Source organism: Mesoplodon mirus (genome assembly GCF_964341445.2).
Source record: "Mesoplodon mirus genome assembly, chromosome: 8".
Taxonomy (NCBI): Eukaryota; Metazoa; Chordata; class Mammalia; order Artiodactyla; family Ziphiidae; genus Mesoplodon; species Mesoplodon mirus.
In genome coordinates this window covers 79,727,897-79,748,950 of record NC_138984.1, presented here as the reverse complement: position 1 = coordinate 79,748,950, position 21,054 = coordinate 79,727,897, and the positions used below count along the sequence as shown (strand labels likewise).

General features: G+C 37.2%; 1 protein-coding gene across 2 annotated transcripts in view; it reads left to right on the top strand.

Annotated features, from left to right (window-relative positions):
* The window catches only part of GRB14 (growth factor receptor bound protein 14), a 126,541-nt gene that overhangs the window by 92,692 nt on the left and 12,795 nt on the right, over window positions 1-21,054 (top strand). For both annotated transcript variants that reach the window (XM_082630981.1, XM_082630982.1), the window contains 5 exons: window positions 6,993-7,114; window positions 8,967-9,041; window positions 13,214-13,351; window positions 18,025-18,135; window positions 18,327-18,422. In XM_082630981.1, coding sequence (XP_082487107.1) covers window positions 6,993-7,114; window positions 8,967-9,041; window positions 13,214-13,351; window positions 18,025-18,135; window positions 18,327-18,422 — 542 coding nt within the window. The remainder of the gene's footprint in view (window positions 1-6,992; window positions 7,115-8,966; window positions 9,042-13,213; window positions 13,352-18,024; window positions 18,136-18,326; window positions 18,423-21,054) is intronic.

The following is a 21,054-nucleotide window of genomic DNA, read 5'->3' as shown; positions in this document are numbered from 1 at the left end:
GTTTTTCTGGGGTTTTATCTTGTTCCTTCATCTGGTACATAGCCCTCTGCCTTTTCATCTTGTCTATCTTTCTGTGAATGTGGTTTTTGTTCCACAGGCTGCAGGATTGTAGTTCTTGCTTCTGCTGTCTGCCCTCTGGTGGATGAGGCTATCTAAGAGGCTTGTGCCGGTTTCCTGATGGTAGTGGGTAGAGCTGGTTGTTGCTCTGGTAGGCAGAGCTCACTAAAATTTTAGTCTGCTTGTCTGCTGATGGATGGGGCTGGGTTCCCTTCCTGTTGTTTGTTTGGCCTGAGGCGACCCAACACTGGAGCCTACCTGGGTTCTTTGGTGGGGATAATGGTGGACTCTGGAAGGGCTCACGCCAAGGAGTACTTCCCAGAACTTCTGCTGCCAATGTCCTTGTCCTCATGGTGAGACACAGCCACCCCTGCCTCTACAGGAGACCCTCCAACACTAGCAGGTAGGTCTGGTTCACTCTCCTATTGGGTCACTGCTCTTTCCCCTGGGTCCCGATGTGCACACTACTTTGTGTGTGCCCTCCAAGAGTGGAATCTCTGTTTCACCCAGTCCTGTCGAAGTCCTGCAATCAAATCCTGCTAGCCTTCAGAGTCTGATTCTCTAGGAATTCCTCCTCCTGTTGCCAGATCCCCAGGTTGGGAAGCCTGACATGAGGCTCAGAACCTTCACTCCAGTGGGTGGCCTTCTGTGGTATAAGAGCTCTCCAGTTTGTGAGTCACCACCCAGCAGTTATGGGATTTGATTTTATTGTGATTGCGCCCCTCCTCCCATCTCATTGTGGCTTCTCCTTTGTCTTTGGATATGGGGTATCTTTTTTGGTGAGTTCCAGTGTCTTCCTGACAATGATTTTTCAGCAGTTAGTTGTGATTCCGGTGCTCTCGCAAGAGGGAGTGAGAGCACATCCTTTTACTCTGCCATCTTGAACCAATCTCTCTTTGGGTTATTGTAGCATTAATCCTTTAACATAATGAGACTTGGTTGGGGGATGGTATTTATGACAGAACATCTAAATGGGAATGGTGATATATAAATGTAAAAAAATTATTTAATATTTTAAAAAGCCAGATTCTATAATAAGTAAGTTTTATCTCCATTACGAGATGAGTGTAAGAGGTGAAAACCTGTAGCTGCATTTGATCCTCTGGATTTTGCTTTTTACATGTTTTCTGAATTTTCAATAGAATAGTGCCAGAAATCTTCTTTGAAGGAATGGGAAATATGTCTTTTGCTTTCCCACTTACTCTAGTTTTAGCCAGCTTTATTTGAAGACATTTTTTCTGCTTAAGATTACCAGGCTATTTTCCTGATGCTAGTAATTGCATTATTTAAGTATTTGGTGTTATAGTTCTATGAAATTTTCTGCAAATATTGTATCCCTTATTTTTTCATTGTAGATTGGTATGCTGGGCTTTATTTGTGTGTAGCCAACAAAACCTCAACTAGACTGCTGCTTTTTTGGTGACTACACATATTACACTAGTTTTTTTGTGACACATTTGTCATAGCTGTTCAAATGCGGCTTGGTTTTTCCATTCTTTGTTTTATTTTCTTTTTTGATGTAATCCAAATTCAAATGATTTATGTTACTTTCATGTGAGGTTAAGATTGATAATAATTTGAAATATTGCCTGTTAAATTCTTTCCCCTTACACTCAAAATGTGGTTGTTTGTTTTCAATTAATTAGCAAATAGGTATCGAACACATTTCACGATAAAAGAATTTGAGGCAATCAAATCTTGAGAACTGAGGAATGTGAAAGAGATTTGAGCCAATACAGAAAGAATGAGCAGGATATAAACAGGGGATGCCCTTCCAGTGGGAACTGTAGTGAAGGCAGAGGCAGTGCTGTGCAGAGGAAGGAGCAGAGACTTGGGGTCAGACATGTGGCAGCCATTCAAATCCTGAGATGTTTGCCATCTGTAAAATGGAAATAGAATTTGCTCTTTAGGTTATCCTCTTAGTTTCCTAAGGCTGCTGTAACAAATTACTGCTGGCTTAAACCAATAGAAATGTCATCTTTTAACAGTTCTGGAGGTGAGAAGTCGAAAATTAATTTCACTGGGCTGAAATCAAGGTGTTGGTAGGGCCACACTCCTTCCAGGGGCTTTATGAGGAGGCTGTTCCTCTCCTCTTTCAGCTTCTGGTGGCTGCCATTATTCCTTGGCTTGTGGTCACATCACTTGAGTCTCTGCCTCTGTGGTCACGTTGCCCTTTCCTCTTCTTTCTCTGTCAGATCTCCTTCTGTCTCCTAAAAGCATACTTGTGTTTGGATTTAGGGCCCACCTTTGTTATCCTGGATAATCTCCTCATCTTAATATCTTTCAGTTAATGACATCTGCAAATGCTTTGCCATATAAGGTAACATTTACAGATTCCAGAGATTAGGACCTGATGTCTTTGGGGCCATATTCAGCTTACTGCAGATATTATAAGAATTAAATACAGTAATGAAAAAGGTCTCAGATTGAGATATGCAGAGATGTAACTTCCTTTATTTCTATAACTTGAATTAATTTCTAACTCTGAGTCTCCTGACCTCTTCTTAATGGCAGACAGTTTAATCTTCTGTTACTGGTTTGCTTTACGGATTGTTATAGTCTTGTTGGGGTAAATAATCAATTCAGATTATATAAATGAGTTACATACAGGTTTAAGATGCACTCAATTGAAAGTTAAGACCTACTTTCACTCTTCCAACACTCTGGTGGGGCATTTAAGTCCCAGTAAGGGTATTTGTCTAACTTCTATCCAACTCTTCTCTTCGTGTTCTAGAAACTCTTATTTCTGTCAAGCTTATTGCCTGTATCATAAAGCCCCCTAAATTCATGGTCTTCTCTTAGCCCTTCCACACTTCTTCTGGAGGACTTGACTCTGCAGTGCTCTTTCCTCATACTTGGATGCTATGGACTCATCTTCCTCAGCATTGCACTTAGCTATTGCTTTTCCGCCATATTAGATGCAGGGCTTCTACTTGAAGGTAGCAGCCTCCTAAGGCTTCTCTTTGGTTTGAACCACACACCACCATTAAACTTACCTGGGATTTTATCAACATCAACTGCTCATCCTGAAAGGGTCCTAGTTCCAGAAGGGGCAGGATATAGGGTCACTGTGACCTAAACCTTCCAGTTACTATCTAGCCCCCTCTCAGTCTCCACTCCACCCTTTCCTCCACTAACCCCTTAATTCCAGATCCTTTCCCAGAGGACAGAGGGTGCATCCCTGTATGAGTCAGTGGAGGATTGGCTGGCCATTATTCTCCCCAAGTGATCATATTTGTCAAAGATTGATAAAGTCTAATTTGAAACTCAAAAGTAAAGAGAGTGCATCTTTGTCATTTTTTCCTCTCTGTATAGTTTATCTTCAGGGCAGAACATATGCTGTTTCCTTACTGGTAGAGATAGGTGATGGGTACAGTGAAACACCGGTTGGTAAAACAAATAAGCAGACATATTGCTTAATACCTTGCAATTTTCTCCCACTGTGGTTGCAATAAATACAGATACAGTGCGTAGTGCATAGTATATTTAATAATGTGAACCTATGCTTCATAAGATTGAAAGTTATCAGTTGGGGTTGTGTGAGAAGTAAACAAAAGTAAGGATAATAAAGGTTGTTATGGATGCAACTTCCCACTCGATATCTCGGTGACTGCTGGATCTCCCTGCAAACTGCTTCTCTTACAGTCTTCTTAGCTCATTAATGGCAGTAGTCCTTCCAAATGCTTAAGCCAAGAATCTTGGTGTCTTCCTTCATTGCCCCCTCTCTTTCACTCCACATCCAATTTGTCAACAAATCCTGTTGGCTCTATCTTCAGAATACACACAGATTCTGTCTACTTCTTACATGCTGCCACTCTCATCCAGGCCACATCATCTCCCCTTGTTAATTGCAATATTCTGCTAGATGGTCTTCCTGTTTCTACCCTTAAGCCTTTTGAAATCAGTTATCCACTCAGCATCCAGTGTGATCCAATGAAAACGTAAGTCAGCTCAGAGTAGTCTTATGTTCAAAATGGATTCCTTTCCTTTGTGCCCTCCTTTTTCCCTCCTCCCTGATCCATTTTTCTCTATAGTGTTTATTGCCACCTTTTAAGATTTACATGATTTACATGATTTATTGTCCATGTCTTCCCATTAGAATTGAAGCTCCATGAGGCAATGACTTCTGACTGTCTTGTTCACTACAAAATTCCAAGCCCCACAAGACTGTCTGACACATGGTAGGCCTTCAATAAATATTTGTGGAATGGATAGATGAATGAATAAGTTAAAACTGCCAGACTATATGGATTTATCTCACAACAAGTAGGAATTGGACAAGTTTTTGAGCGGGGGTCACATTGATACAAATGTTTTATGAGGTTTCCTCTGATATCAGGGTCCAGGTTGGATTGGAAGAATGAGAAAAACAGAGGTTTGGAGATTAGTTAGGAAAAAGTGAAGGTCTAAATGGGAATGGTGATAGTGGGAATGGGTGGGGGGTTGTTGGTTGTGTGAGAGGCACTCGGACAAAGAGTCTGATATCTGGGGTAACAACTGGAGGACATTGGAGTGGACATAGAGAAAGTTGTAATGGACATTGGAAAATTTAGGAAAAAGCAGTTTGAGAGAGAAAAAGGAAGATACTTTGTTTCATTTTTTTACATTTTTTACAAATTTGGGTAGAATGCTTGTTACATAAAATTTACCATTTCATTCATTTGAAGGGTAAAGTTCACTGGCATTATGTACATTTATTTATATTTATATTGTTGTACAACCATCACCCCCATCCATCTCCAGAACATTTTAATCTTCTCATACTGAAACCCTGAACCCATTAAACAATAACTCCTCGTTCTTCCCACATCCCGGTCCTTGACAACCACCATTCTACTTTGTGTCTCTATGAATTTGTCTGCTCTAGGTACCTCACGTAAATGGAATCATATAATGTCTTTTCTTTTGTGTCTGTCTTATTTTACATAGTATAATATCTTTAAGGTTCATCCATGTTGTAACATGGGTCAGAATTTCATTCCTTTTTAAGGCTAAATATTCCACTGAATGTCTTTACTACATTTTGTTTATCCATTCATTTGTTGATGGACATTAGGATGTTTTTACTTTCTGGCTATTGTGAATGATGCTGCAATGGACATTGTTGTACAAGTATCTGTTCCAGTCCCTGCTTTCACTTCTTTTGGTTACGAACTCAGAAGTTGGATTGCTGGAATTGTTTAATATTTGGAGGGACCACCGTACTGAACTTCGGTTTTAGATAGATTATGTTTGAAGTGGTGGAAAGTCTAGCAGTTAGGATTGGAGTGCTAGTGAAAGCAACTGTAGCTGGAGGTTTCACTTCAGGGAACTTGACCGACATAATGGCTGAAGAGGGGAGAGTTAATTAGTTGAGAGAGGAGAAAAAAAAGAGTCCAGCCAAGGACTGCATCTTAGGTGGAAGAAGGAGCTACCAGAGCTAGTCAATGAGACCAAAAAAGAGCAATCTGAATTAGGAACAGAACCCAGGAGTGCTGATACACACTTAGCTCCAACTCATTCTTATTCATATATTCATTCAGCACTCTTACAAGAACTCCCTTTCAGATGAATAAGCTTCTATTTAAGTGTGACATTACTTTCAAGGATTTGGGTGCTGTAGGTCACAGATTACTCCTGAGTGTTTAATTTCTGAGACATAGATACTTTTCAAAAAGGTCCTAGAAGCACCTAAAAAAGCAGGGGATTTCTATATTTCTTATTTGGCTGTTCTCCATTTCTTATTTTGCATTAATAATTTCACAGTCACTTTTCTTTAACCTTTTATTGAAGTATGACATACCTTAACATCAGTGAACAAAGGTGGACAACTTGGTGAATTCTCAGATATTGTTTCTACCTGAGTATCCAACACCCAGATTAAGAAACAGAATATTTCTCACCCCCAGTGGTTCCCTCACGCCCCTGCTCACTCACCCACTATCCCTATTATCTTGAATTCTAACACCATAGATTTATTGTATCTGTGTTGAACTTATATAAGTGGAATCATGTAGTATGTACTCTTTGTGTCTGATTTCTTTCATTTAGTATTATGTTTGTGGAATTCATCCATGCAGTTGTGTGTTATTGTAGTATATATTCCATTGTGTCCTTTACACAGTTTATTTATTCATTCTCACGTTGATAGGCATTTGGGTAGTTTCCAGTTTGGGGCTATTATGAATAGTACCGCTATGAACATCACAGTTTCTTATTAAAATAGGAAATTTGCATGGTATGTTCACCTCTTTAAAGTTGCCATTGCTTTTTTCATTTAAGTGCCTTTCCTCCTAAGTGCCTTCCCACCCTGCCTAATTATCTTCATCGGTAATACAAACTACATTTGCCTGAACATTAATTTTGAAAGTAAAAAGTGCCACAAGAAATCAGGTTTCTTAAAAAATTGTATGTCCTTGCATTAAAATTTTCTTTTTAAAGCATTTATTTCAGTTTTTCTCAACTATCCAGATTATGTGTCTTAAACGCATAGTGAACCTGTCAAATTTTTTCAGCTCTTAATGGGATGAATTGTTCAACCTTGAGGCAAATATTTTAATTTTGGCACCATGATGAGTCGGAGAAAAAGAATAGTTCCCATATTCTTAATGCAGTTTTGTTATCAAACTTAGAATTTACATAGCAATAAAAGGAGATTGAGAATTAGTAAAAAGTGCATTGTGATATTTTATGTCATTTTTCTCTTCGGGTTACAGTCTGCTTTGGTATAAAAATCAACATTACTAATTCAAAATTAATGAAAATTTTATCAATCTGATTATTCCAGAATTGAGTTGAAATTTTCTATGTTTAATAAAGATACGTACATAATATATTTTATATATTTGTATGGATATATACGTCCATATGTTTATTTGTCCACCTACCTGTCTATCTTTCTATCCATCCATCCATCCATCTATCTGTTGACATGCTCACTGGAACATTCTTTACAGAAAGAACAATAGAAGACCACGAGCTGGTGATTGAAGTGCTATCTAACTGGGGAATGGAAGAAGAAAATAAGCTATACTTTAGAAAAAATTATGCCAAATATGAATTCTTTAAAAACCCAATGGTAAGTGAAATCCCCATTAATAGTTATAGAAAATGAATGAGTTTAGTTAAATTTTATTTTATTTTATGTGAAGAAAAATGTCACTATGGATAAAATACAAGTCCCTATTTGATAAACTGTAGGTAAGAATTCTGGCCCTTTAAAATTATAGTCACACTTCTTCTTACTCTAACAATGATTAGCCACCATCATCACAGAAGTTCATATACATGGTTTTGGGGAACTATTGCTTCTTTTCTTGCGTTTTAAGAAAAAAAACTACATTTGATTTGGGGAATTATTAGATATCTCCAAGCAGGTTCTAAAATATTATGGTTTAACTCTTTTCACAGAATTTAGGAAATTAAATAAGAAAAATTCTAAAGGAAAAACAGATTGATGTTTGTTGGGAGTGTTGAAACTTAGCCAGAAGTTTAGATTGACATGCATCTTGCTGTTCCAAACTATTTTGTTTTCAGCGCAATAATTGAGCTAAGTAGAAATGAGATAAAGACCAGTGCCTTATCTAGTAAATACTACTTTCATTATAGTTCTTTTTAAAAGAAAGTAAATGTATGTCACATTCTAATGAAGACTAGTGATCTAGAGAAGTCAGAATAGCCTTTGGGCTCATTATTTTAAATTGTTTTTGACTCTGCAGCTGTTGCATATTTTTACACTGTTTTGGATAATTGGATTGAAATGATACTCTATGAAAAATATATGATACACACCATAATAGAATATTTTCAAACCCTGAAAGACCTGTTACGCTCTCTTTTATTTGAACTTATTAATAGAAACATAGTGGGATGATCTTTGACAAAGAAAACACGAGTCCTAATAAAAATTAAATAGAATTAGAATTAGAAAGAAAACTGTTTTCTTATTATGAATCTTTATTAAAAGCAAGAATTTAAAAGTCATAGTTGAAGACATAGGGTTTTAGTTTTTTTTTTTTTTTAATTTAAACAAGGCTGTAGATTCATTTTTTGTAGACTTAGAGTAGTGGTTCTCAACTGGGGGGTGATGTGGTAATGTCTGGAGACATTTTTGGTTGTCATACTGGGGGGATGGGGGTGCTGCTAGTGGGTGGAGGCCAGGAATGCTCTAAACGTCCTGCAATGCGCAGGACAGTCCCCCCAACACAGCGCTATTAGACCAACATTAATAGAACTACGCTTCAAAAACCCTGTCCTAAAGGAAGTATAGTGGCATATATTTTCCTAAACTTGCCTGATCATAAAAACTCCCTGGGGAAGGGGATAGTGGTTGTTAAAACTACAGGATCCAGGTCCTACCCTGACCTACTGAATCAGACACTCCAGGAAAGAGCCTGGGAATTTCTATTTTTAAACAGCTTTCCTGGGTGAATTTTATGATTAAACAGGTTTGGAAAGATAGTAGGTAGAAAAGACTGTCATTTTAGCTTCCTGGCCCTCTAGTTTAACTCCTTGTTCCTCTACTCTATGGGCTGTGACCTTGGGTATATATATCCTTTACTTCTATGAGCCTTGACTTTATAAAATGGAGCTGATAGTCCTTCAGTACCTGCTAGAGTGGTTGCAGGACTCAGGGAAGACATATGGGAGCTTGCACACTGCCAGCCTGAGGGCAGTGTTTGTAACTGGAGGTACGTGGATCTCTGTGTATCAGCACCATCTGAGGGTGTTTGGCTAGTCTTTGGGCCCTGCTCCTACCTTCTCATTAAGATACCTGTGGGTAGAGTCAGGGACTGGCATTTTTAAAAGTGCTTTGGGTGAATTTTCAACACACTGATTTAAAGAGCTTTTGCTTTAGATTACTGTGTTGGTCATAGTTCAATCTTTTCTGGCACGGCTTTGGGATAATATAACATGTATCTTTTCGTCAGTATTTTTTTCCAGAGCATATGGTGTCTTTTGCAACTGAAACCAATGGTGAAATATCCCCCACACAGATTTTGCAGGTAAAATATATATTTTCATTAAAATATGTAAGTACTAAATAATGAAGGGAAACTGTAAGGTCCTTATTTACTTATTTATTTATTTTTCTAATTTTATAAGTAGATATACTCATTTATCTTGCATTTCCATGTCTTTTTTTTTTTTTTTTTACTTCATGAGAGTTGACAATATTCTTTTTTTAAATTGAAGTATAGTTGATTTACAATGTTGTGTTAGTTTCAGGTGTACTGCAAAGTGATACACACATATAGAGTTATTGTTTTTTCAGATTCTTTTCCCTTATAGGTTATTACAAAATATTGAGTATAGTTCTCTTTGCTATACAGTAGGTCCTTGTTGGTTATCTTTTTTTTTTTTTTTTTTTTTTTTTTTTTTGCGGTATGCGGGCCTCTCACTGTTGTGGCCTCTCCTGTTGCGGAGCACAGGCTCCGGACGCGCAGGCTCAGCGACTATGGCCCACGGGCCCAGCTGCTCCGAGGCATGTGGGATCTTCCCAGACCGGGGCACGAACCCGCGTCCCCTGCATCGGCAGGCGAACTCTCAACCACTGCACCACCAGGGAAGCCCTGGTTATCTATTTTATATATAGTAGTATGTATATATTAATCCCAAACTCTTAATTTATCCTCCCCCTTCCCCTTTGGTAACCATAAGTTTGTTTTCTATGTCTGTGGGTCTACTTCTGTTTTGTATATAAGTTCATTTGTATTTTTTTTTCCTTAGATTCTAATATAAGTGATATCATATGATATTGGTCTTTCTCTGTCTGGCTTACTTCACTTAGTAGGATAATCTCTAGGTCCATCCATGTTGCTGAAAATGGCATTATTTCATTCTTTTTATATGGCTAAATAATATTCCATTGTATAAATATACTACATCTTCTTTATCCATTCATCTGTCAATGGACATTTAGGTTGCTTCCATGTCTTGGCTATTGTAAATAGTGCTGCAGTGAACACTGGGGTGCATGTGTCTTTTCCAGTTATGGTTTTTTCCGGATATATGCCCAGGAATGGGATTGCAGGATCATATGGTAGCTCTATTTTTAGTTTTCTGAGGAACCTCCACACTTTTCTCTATAGTGGCTGTACCAATTTACATTCCTACCAACAGTGTAGGAGGGTTCCTTTTTCTCCACACCCTCTCCAGCATTTATTATTTGTAGACTTTTTGATGATGGCCATTCTAACCAGTGTGAGGTGATACCTCATTGTAGCTTTGATTTTCATTTCTCTAATAATTAATGATGCTGAGCATCTTTTCATGTGCCATCTGTATGTCTTCTTTGGAGAAATGTCTATTTAGTGAGGTCCATATTTATACATGTCCAGATTTTGGATGGTATGCCTTGAGTGGTTAATTTTTGCTGGAGATAAAGTTGGAAAAGAGAAGAAGAGGAAAGAAAAGAAAAGAGCACAATCTAGATAAAGAATTCTGTAAATCAATAAACACCCCTAACTATATTATTCTCCCCAGTAACAACTGTCAAAGGATTTTAAGTTTAAAAAAAATGTGTATCATGAAAGGAAACTTGCAGAGTTTTGCTCTGTGATGTATTTAAAGATTATGTTAGTCTTTGAAAAAATCAAAATTTCCAGTAAATTATAGACATTTTACCAACATATATTTAGTGTTAACTTTTATAATAAATGCTCTCAATCCTATTTGTGATAAAATATTTAGCAATTAAATGAAATATTATCTATGATGGAAACACTTGATTGAAACATGAAATAGCTGAATTAAGAGTACTAATTATGGGCTTCCCTGGTGGCGCAGTGGTTAAGAGTCCGCCTGCTGATGCAGGGGACACGGGTTCATGCCCCGGTCCAGAAGGATCCCACATGTCACGGAGCGGCTGGGCCATGGCCACTGGGCCTGCGCGTCTGGAGCCTGCGTATCCGGAGCCTATGCTCCGCGACGGGGGAGGCCATAGCAGTGAGAAGCCCGCGTACCGCAAAAAAAAAAACTAGTTATTTAATTTAAAACTTCCTTAGTTTTGCATCTATTGAGCTCATTTCTTACAAACTGGCAATGGCTGTAGGCTGTAATTTTCTTAAGACATTTTCATTACAATAAAAAATTTTCCGTTATTTTATATTTGATACTATACTTGTTAACAGGTTAATGGTGAGCAATGTCTTTATAATGGTTGCTGTTTGATCTAAACACCAGGCATCCCCGAACCCACTGAATAGTCTCTGATCTTTAATGAAGAAAACTTTTAATAGTTCCAGTATAGATATTACTTAAATATGTTGGTATTTGAACATACTGGTAAATATATTGGGTATCACAAATTTGTTTTCTATGGGCTTTTTATTTGTAATAGGTTTATTTCATTTTTTGCTTCAAAATATTTTAGAAATATGATTAGCCTCAGGATTTCTCTAAGAGCTACTTATATGCTACTAGGTTGTCATAGACACCCTGTAGAATGTTAGAGTGAATGGCAGCAGCGGCAGTGCCCCAGCACCCCTAGCTCTCATGCCTCTTTATACTTTGCCTTTGGATTATGACAGGGTGGTGGATTGGAGTTTTTCTTCTGCCTCCTTTCCCAAATTCTCCTATAATTTAGTTATATTACTTTAATGTTAAATTATAAAAACAAGAAAAGTCATAGCTTTGGAATCAGATAGTCCTGCACGTGCCCCTGACCTCCTCTTCTCTCCACTGAGGCAATGTTTCCACTTTTTAAAACGTTCCTTCTTCTTCTAGTGTGACCTCTATGACTCCCTTTTTAAAATTTAATTGGTTTGGTTTAATAACTTGGAAAGCACTCAAACTAGAAAACCTACTTGCCTGCTTTGCATGTCAATTAATTAATATCTGTGACTCATTAAATTAAAAGTTTTTTTTATTAATTTACTTAAAAAACATTATCTACTCTCAGCATTTCCCCGAATAGCCTTTTAAAACTATGTTACGTTGGTTTAGCTAATATTTTCTCTTAGTTTCAGTTTTAACATTTTGCATTCGTTTATTCATAGGGATTTCCGTTTCCTTCTTTTAGCGAGACACTAATGCATTTCCACTGTCTTATTAAGGATGCTGAGCACAGCCACTCAGAGCTATTCCTTTTCATTCTCAATTTCCTGACCAACACATGCCTGCTGTCTCAGTTAATTATCACTGGGTAACAAACTATTCTAAATCTTAATGGCTTAAGTACCCACTCATATTTTGTCAACAGTTTTGTAGGTTGGTATTTGGGAAGGGTTTAGCTGGATGGGTCTCTGAGGCACATTGACTCCCAAAGGGATTGTGGATCCGCTTCTTCTAAGATAGCTTTTCACTACATGTGTCTGGTACTCCTTGGCCTCTCTCTCTCTCTCTCTCTCTCCACATGGTGTGTCATTTTCCAAGGCTTTTCCAGTTGCGTTGTGCTTCTCACCACATAGCCATCTCAGGGTAGTCACGTTTCTTATATGAAAGTTAGCTTCCAAGAGTTAAGGAGTGGAAGCCATCAGGCTAGTTAAGGGACTACAGTTAGAACGGCAGCCTGTCCCTCCCGCCATATCCTATTGGTCAGAGCAGTCACAAGCCTTGCCCAGATTCAAGGGGGTGGAGAAACTTCACCTCTTGGTTCAGTGGCAGGATCACATTTGCAAAAGAGCATGTGGAATAAAAGATATTGTTGCAGTTCTCTTTGGAAAACATAACCTGCCCATACCCACCCACAACAGAGAACCATAGAGGACAAAGACATTGTTTACTTGACCTTCATCGAGGAGGTGAACTTGGCTCAATTTCTTTAATAATTGAATAATGGAAGTCCGGATCATGGTCTTACATATACCATAATGAAGTTGAAGTTGATAGGTCAATCTATAATCTCAAGGAAAATCATAAACAGGGATGAAAAGTATCAGGACTTAACTCTGTAGACAAAGTTCAGCTTTTCAAATGGACATTCAAATAGCTTGTAATTTTGGTGTTTGACTAAGTACTGATCACTTAGAATATATATTTCGTGAGCATATTTTCATTTGGAACTTGCCTCAGGTTTTCACAAGACTGATTTATTTTCTGTTATATATATCGCTATTTCTGTAATGGTGTATAAGTGGTATCAATGCTGTTTGATTTTGTACATTTCTATTTGAAATATAAAACTACAATATCATTGATTCAGAAACTGTATGAGAGTGTCTGATTTTTCTTCCAGATGTTTCTGAGTTCAAGCACATATCCTGAAATCCATGGCTTCTTACATGCAAAAGAACAGGGAAAGAAGTCCTGGAAAAAGATTTACTTCCTTTTAAGAAGATCCGGTTTATATTTTTCTACTAAAGGGACATCAAAGGTAAATTGGAATATCAATTATGTGCTATGAATTATATGGAAGTTGTAAGTTAAAATGGGTTTTACTTTGTTTTATTCATTATCTTATTGCATGATGTCAATAGTTGGTAATTTTTTTTAGATTCCAAACGTTTGCCATAATCCATTTAAAAACTAATTATTCAGCTTTATTTCCCACTAGTTTCAATATACATCCTTTGATACCATCTGGATGCTCTTGTTTCAGTACCACATTCCTTGCCCATTTCTCCCCCACTCTGAATCTACCCCCATTCTTCTTATCAAGGCTGGGATTTTGAAGCCCAACAGAGTTCACATCTTTTCTTTTTACCCAGGTCATACTACTGACCTTGCCCACCTCTGAACTTCTGTTGATGCAGTTAGTAACACTCAGCTGAGTCTGTAACTGCTTATTAATTCCTTTGTGTGTGTTAGTTTTGTCTCCTCACCTAGATTATGAATTCCTAGAGAAAGTTATCATGTTATGATCAGGGGTGGATGTATGTGTGTGCTTGCTTATGTATACCTATGTATACAGTTACATAGACATTCCTGTGCAGATGTTCATACACACATACATAATCGCTTATGAATGTAATTCCCTTAGCACTAGCACTATGTAATCTGTTTCTATGTAGTCTAGTTGTTGCCTACTATGCCATATGCCTTTGTTTTATGTCTTGACATTTTATGCAATTCATCGATTTCCTTCAAGTAAAACTACTTCTGAGAGTTTTCATGAGAGTTTAATTCTATGTTCATGCATCTGTTTTGTCAGTGACAACACTGTTGCTTCTTTATGGGTAATCTGTCATTTTTCTTTGGCTCTTTTTCAAATTTTATTATCATCATTGGTATTTAGTCATTTTCCTGCCATATTTCTAGGTATGTTCAAATATATTCTGCTATACATACCTTGCTTGATTCTTAACATACACATTCAATCTGAAAATTCATATTTTTCTTTTATGCTGAAAATGTTCATTATTTATTTCTCATTCTCAATATTTGATCCTTTAAATTTTTAGTAGGATTTTCTGTCTTGGCTAGTGATGGCCCTAGGTGTCCCTTTGCTTGTGGCTGCCTAACTCCAGTCTCTGCCTCTGTCTTCACACAGCCTTCTCCTTTCTCTGTGTGTCTCTGATAAGGACACTTGCCATGGATTTAGAGCCCACCCAGATAATCTAGGAAGATGTCATCTCTAGATCCTTAGCTTAATTACATCTGCAAAGGCCCCTTTGCAAAACAGGTCACATTCACAGTTTCTTCAGGTGAGGACATGGACAGATCTTTTAATTTTGAGTGAGAGAGTGAAATGGTCATGTTGTAAGAAGATGAGTATGGCCATAGGGAGCTTAAAAAATCAACTAGAGAGACAGAGGGCTTCCCTGGTGGCGCAGTGGTTGAGAGTCCGCCTGCCGATGCAGGGGACACGGGTTCGTGCCCCGGTCTGGGAAGAGCCCACAACTAGAGAGACAGAGAAACAGAGAGGAGAAGGGAGCAGGGGAGGCAGGGGGGAAGGGACAAGTGGGCAGGAAGGGAGAGAGATTGATTGATTGAGTTGAGGCACAGTTGCTAATTAGTGCTAACTATATGATCATTTCAGTAATCAAGCGTGGAGGTGACAGGATCTAACCTAGGATGAGCAGTGGAGAGAGAAGAAGGGGATGGATGTAAGATTAAATGACAAATGGTCAGATTTTGTTGACTGGTTGATATGAAAGAAGAGGAAGCACTTAATGTTCTTAGAGAAAGACATAAGGAAAATAAAGAAATAGAAAATGATAGAATAAACAGGAATAGGAGATTTGAAGAAATCAAATCTTAGAAGAAAGATACTGATCTTAGTTCTAGATACATTGTATTGATGGTGAAGTATCCAAATGGAAATGCCCAGAACACAGCTAATGATAGAGACTAGATATTTGGGCAGTGGTATGGAGATATGGAGTTGCAAAGGAGTGATACTTGCCATATTTTCCCCAACTGTTCTTACATAGTTTCCTCCCTTCCCTGATATACAGTTTTCCTTTGCTGCTATTCACACGTGTGTGCACACACATGTGCAAGTGTGTGTGTGTGTGTGTGTGTGTGTGTTAGGCTTAAGTGGTGGAATACTTCGTGGAAAAGGCCTCTACTTATTTAGTAATCCATTCCTTTACAGAAATCTTTTATTTTTAAGTATATATAGTTTGACTACTAGTGTTCTATCATATAGATGCATTTAATTTTTCTTGAGGATTTAAACCTAGTTTTCAAATTTTTATATTATAGATAATGTTAGGATGAATAATTACCCATTCTTGTAATTAAGGTTTTAGACTTTTTCTTGACCTTTGTAATGAAGTTTCTCTTTTCCCAGTTTTCCTCATGTATGAAGTAATATATGAAGGTGGTTTTAAACAAATGTGTGCTAGATCATCTTTTTACTTTTAACATCAGAGAAAAGTGGCTTCTAAATCCAGTAATCACATTTCTTTGACTGTCTTCCCAGTGATTCTTCACTGGAAGATATGACAATATCTCCTTAATTCCTGAATTCCTAATTCTTTAACAGGTTTCGCATGAAAGTCCACAGCCCATTGTCTTTTTACTTCACCCTCCACCTCCTTTCCTTTCCCACCTATTACATAACAAGACAGCTCCTATTCCATTTACTGAAGCCATGCTCTTATCCCTGCAGTGGTCCCCCCCTTGGCTGGGCAACATTATAGGCCTCAAACCTCTGTTCTCAGGTTGTACCTCAGCTCTCCTCAACATGGTGTCTAACTTTGCTGTGCATCGTACATAATAGTGTTCTCTCCAGCCTGTGCTGAAATGAGCATGTGTTCCATAGTCTATATATATGAAAATGATTTTACATTCCCCCTTAAAAACGAAATTCAAGATATTAGATAAACTCAAGGATTATGACCTCTATAAAAATCATGTAGGTTATCTAATGTCTAATATGACATCTCTACCTGGCAAAGTGACCATTTCCTGCCCTTTTTCTATGAGAAGGGTCTTGATTTATTTTACTTTCTAAAGATGTAGGCTGCATGGGAGTTAGATAAACACTTATGCAAGCCTTGGAGGTGTGGCTGTGACTTACAGAGAAACATCTAAGTACCCTGCTCTCCAACTTCCCCCTTATATACACATTTGCATGCTTACCTTTCGCTAACCATGCCAGCTCAGCCTAGTCTTGTACTGTCATAAGCCTTGATGTGTCTGCAGTAATGGAACAAAAATCAGTCAAGAGAAGAAACTCATCATGTCTCTTATGTCCTTCCAGTATTTCTTAAGCTGCCTTTTTCTCACGTCCAAATGACTCAGCTACATTGACTTCTACTGTATCAGTGGGCAGGGATGGTTTTATTCCATCTTCATAGAAATCAGACATTTTTACTAGCAAATCAGTTTCTATCAAGGAATAAAGTTTTAAAGGCCTTGCCAACAAGAGTACTTTTCTCCCTTCTCCTCCCTTGTTCTAAGGGCCCTAAGCTGGGTCTCTTTTAACAATTTTCTTTTCTGCCTCATTCTCCCATGGAGTTGGGAACTTTAGTCATCCATTAGATCAAAATGCCTAAAGAACAGTGACACACAGAGAAACAGTTGCATACACAGAAGCTCTTGCTCTACTAATCATCACTGATGGAATAGCCAGCCTACTGACCAATGACTGAATTTTTTTTGGATTTGGATTTGAATGGGTTGCTCAAATTGCTGAATGTTCTGCTTCATCTTTTTGTTTTAAGAGCACTGCTTCTCAAATTTCAGTGCATATGAATCACCTGGGTTCTAGTTAAAATGCAGATTTTGATTTTGAATCAGCAGATCTGGGGTGGGCCCTGGGATTTTGCATTTCTAATAAGCTCCCAGGTGATGTTGACACTGCTGGTCTGGGACCACACGACTAGTAGCAAGGTTTTAAAGAACCAGTACGTTGTGGTCAGTTTTGATTACACGTTCAACCCCAGAATTAAGCATTTCTCCAAGTTATTAACCTATCACAGAATAATATGACCCAGTGATTTCCCATGACCAGCTCTAAATCTTATGGATTTCCCAGAGAAGAAATAGCCCTTCATGATTCCACTTTGCCTTGAAAATCAGACATGTTCCATTGCCAGGTAATTTCCCTGAATTCATCTGTACAGGCTTCCTTCCTTTTGTAAAGGAAGGTGGTCATGCCGCCTGTTTCATTGCTTGCTGTGGTACGTGAGGCAGTACACAAACATGAGGGACGATCATTTCTCAATGAAGCAGGAATCATCGTCTGTTTTTTTTTTTTTTCTTTAGCTGCTATAGAAGCTCAAACCAACCTTCTTCCCTTTGTGGAACTACCATTATTTAAAACCCAAATAAGAAAACATTTCAAAAGCCATGCTTTGCTCTCTTCTCTCCCTCAGATTCCTTGAAGTGGTGGTTAAAGCAAGTAATTTTAAAATAGGAAGATATATTTTTTTGTATATTGGAATTATAAACAAATCACTACTTCTCAAATTAAATAATCTCATATCCAGCTCCTGGTTATTTAAGGATATAGTGACTTAGTTTTCCTTTCCTTTTGTTTCTGTGACATTATTTGGAATAATTTTTGCCAAGGTATAAGTTATGTAACATAATAGAAATACAAAAGGTAGTGTAAAAATATGTATCCATTTCAACATACATATGTATTTTTTTAAGGAACCACGGCATTTGCAGTTTTTCAGCGAATTTGGCAATAGTGATATTTATGTGTCACTGGCAGGCAAAAAAAAACATGGAGCACCGACTAACTATGGATTCTGCTTTAAGGTACAGGCTTAATATTTTGCTAGATGAATAAAGCAAGCCTCAGCCTTTTAGGTAAGCTTGAGTTTCTTTTAATTTCTTTTAAAAAGAGACAGCTTTCTCTTATATATAGGAGAATTTTAGTGGCTTTTATTTCAACAGGTGTTACCTTCAAGATATGCATTAACGATAAACAATGTGCTGTGGCCTTCTAGCCTAACAAAGCAGGAGGGCCTCGAGACCTGAAAATGCTCTGTGCAGAAGAAGAGCAGAGTAGGACGTGCTGGGTGACCGCGATTAGATTGCTTAAGGTAATCTCACTGCAGGTGTGAATTTCTATTAAACATTGGGAGTACCATCAAAGTTTGAAAATACCTGTATTTCAAAACTCAGAAGACTCACTATGAATCCATGTGGGTATGTGAGGAAGAAGAAAAATAACCACCACCAAATGCATGTATTTTATTTTTTATCTGAAAGATAAACATTTCCAGAGTAGAGTGCAATAACCTAGTATATTTATCTTGTGTGTGTGGAGTATTCCATTTTAAAAAATGTTCTGATTTTGATTTTTTTGTAAGAGTATTACATATATAGCAAGTATAACTGATTGAAATTTCTCCTGTCCATGACTTAGTCTGCATTTTAAAAACATTGCCATCAATCCGATGTGAAGTATATTTTAAAATGTGCCCACCTGGATATGTTTAGTGCGGTTGTTTTATGTTTTATTTAAGTGTTGTGTGAATTGCTTTCTAGTTTAATGCAAATTATTTTATAAATTTTACTATAGCTGTATTATTCAAACATTTACCTTTGTGCTAAGTAAAAATTACCGCTTCCATAAGCAAAATTTATTGGTAAGCATCTTGACAAGGAGTAAGAATGTTCTGAAAGTAGGTAGGGGAGAGAGACACAGAACTGATTTCTTCCAGGATGTATAGAAAACACATTTATTTTCAAAACTTGTATGCTAGCAAATTTAGCACAACTTTAAATTTATAATTATAAAACTTATCGACCATTTCCATTTAAGAAGGGCAGAATAATCAGAATCAGAATTACCCATTTTCATACCAGGTTTGCAAGAAAGTTTTATTTTCTATTCTTTTACTTTTTTTTTAAATTGAGGAGAAATTCACACAACATAAAATTAACCAGATTAACTATTTTTAATGTGAACAATTCAGAGGCATTGAGTACATTCAGAATGTTGTGCAATTTCCACCTCTGTCTAGTTCCAAAACATCTTTTTCACCTCAAAAGAAGACCCCATACCCATTAGGCAGTTACTCCCAGCCCCTGGCAACCACTAATCCATGTTCTGTCTCTATGGATTTACCAATTTGGATATTTCATACAAATGGAATCATACAATATGTGACATTTGGGGTCTGGCTTCTTCACTTAGCATAATGATTTGTGGTTCATCCATTTTGTAGCAGCATGTATCAGTACTTCATTCCTTTTTATGGCTGAATAATATTCCATTGTATGTGTGTTGTTTAACATATATATATGTTAAATAAACAATTTTGTTTATCCACTGATGGGTATTTGGATTGTTTCTACCTTTTTACTATTGTGAATAGTACTGCTATGAATATGTCTATACACGTATTTGTCTGAGTAACAGCTTTCAGTTTTTTTGATATAGACCTAAAAATAGAATTGCTGGTCATATGGTAATTCTATGTTTAACTTTTTGATGAATTGCCAGAATGTTTTCCACAGAGGCTAAACCATTTTACATTCCCACCAGAAATGTATAAGAATTCCAGTTTCTCCATATCCTCACCAACACTTGTTATTTTCCACTTTAAAAAAAAAATACTCATGCTAGTGGGTGTGAAGTGGTAGGAAGAAAATTTTTTAAAGTAATTTAAAGGAAGCTTTTGGATTAACTGTGAAATTTTCTTCTTTTTGCTGTTAATGGCAGAAAGTCACTATGGTTACCTTTTTATTAGACATTTGTTTGTTTCTCAAATAGTCTACTGTCAAAATGGCTGTCATGATTTTGGTTTCAACAAATCTTAGAAATCTTGATTCTTTGAAACCCTCATGTTAAGTAGTCACTTCTGTTTGCTCTCATTGTCATAAAATGTAAAACAAACAAACAAAATGAAGAAGAGAAGAGTACTTTAGAGGGCCTTGGAAACCAACCAGTCAAAGCAGTAGTAACTAGGTAACTAGGGATATGCATTGGAATCATCTGAGGTGCTTTCTGAAGCTCCATGTGCCCAGCCCCATCCTGGGGGATCCCGAGTTAGTGAGTTGAGTTCCAGGTGTCTGCCTGATTAAGAAACACTGAGTTCATCCAGCGCTGTCCTTTTATGGATAAAGAAGCTGGCACTCTTTGGTAGACTTTACTCCATCACAGTTACGGTAGAGAAAATATCTTGAGGTCTCAGGTTTTCTCTCCCCTTCCATCAGAACCCTGTAAGTCCAGCTAGGCTGGTGGAAGAGATACTTTCCAACCTTGTTAGCCAAGTCTTTCTCCATTCTAAGGGGCTCAAATTCAAACACCCAACACAGAAGCAGATGGTAAACCCACTTCCTTTAATCAGTCTTTCAGTGACTCTGACATGCCATTGATTTTACTAGGATGCTCCATTATTTTTTGTGTAATTAGAAAGATGAGAATTATGCCGATAAAATTGTGATATGATGTTTCATATCACTTATAATTTTTATTTTCATTTGAATATTTAGATTTATTTAAGCCTATAGTCCTGATTTTCATCATTTTTGTTGATGTTATCAATTTTGTGTATACACACATATATATGTATGTGTATATATATATATATATATATATATATATATACACATATATATGAAATAAGTTAGTTGAGGTATTCTTAAAACTTCTTCATATTCACAATCTGGCTTTTCTGAATCATTTTCATCTCAGAGTCATGGATACTCATATTTTCCACAGAT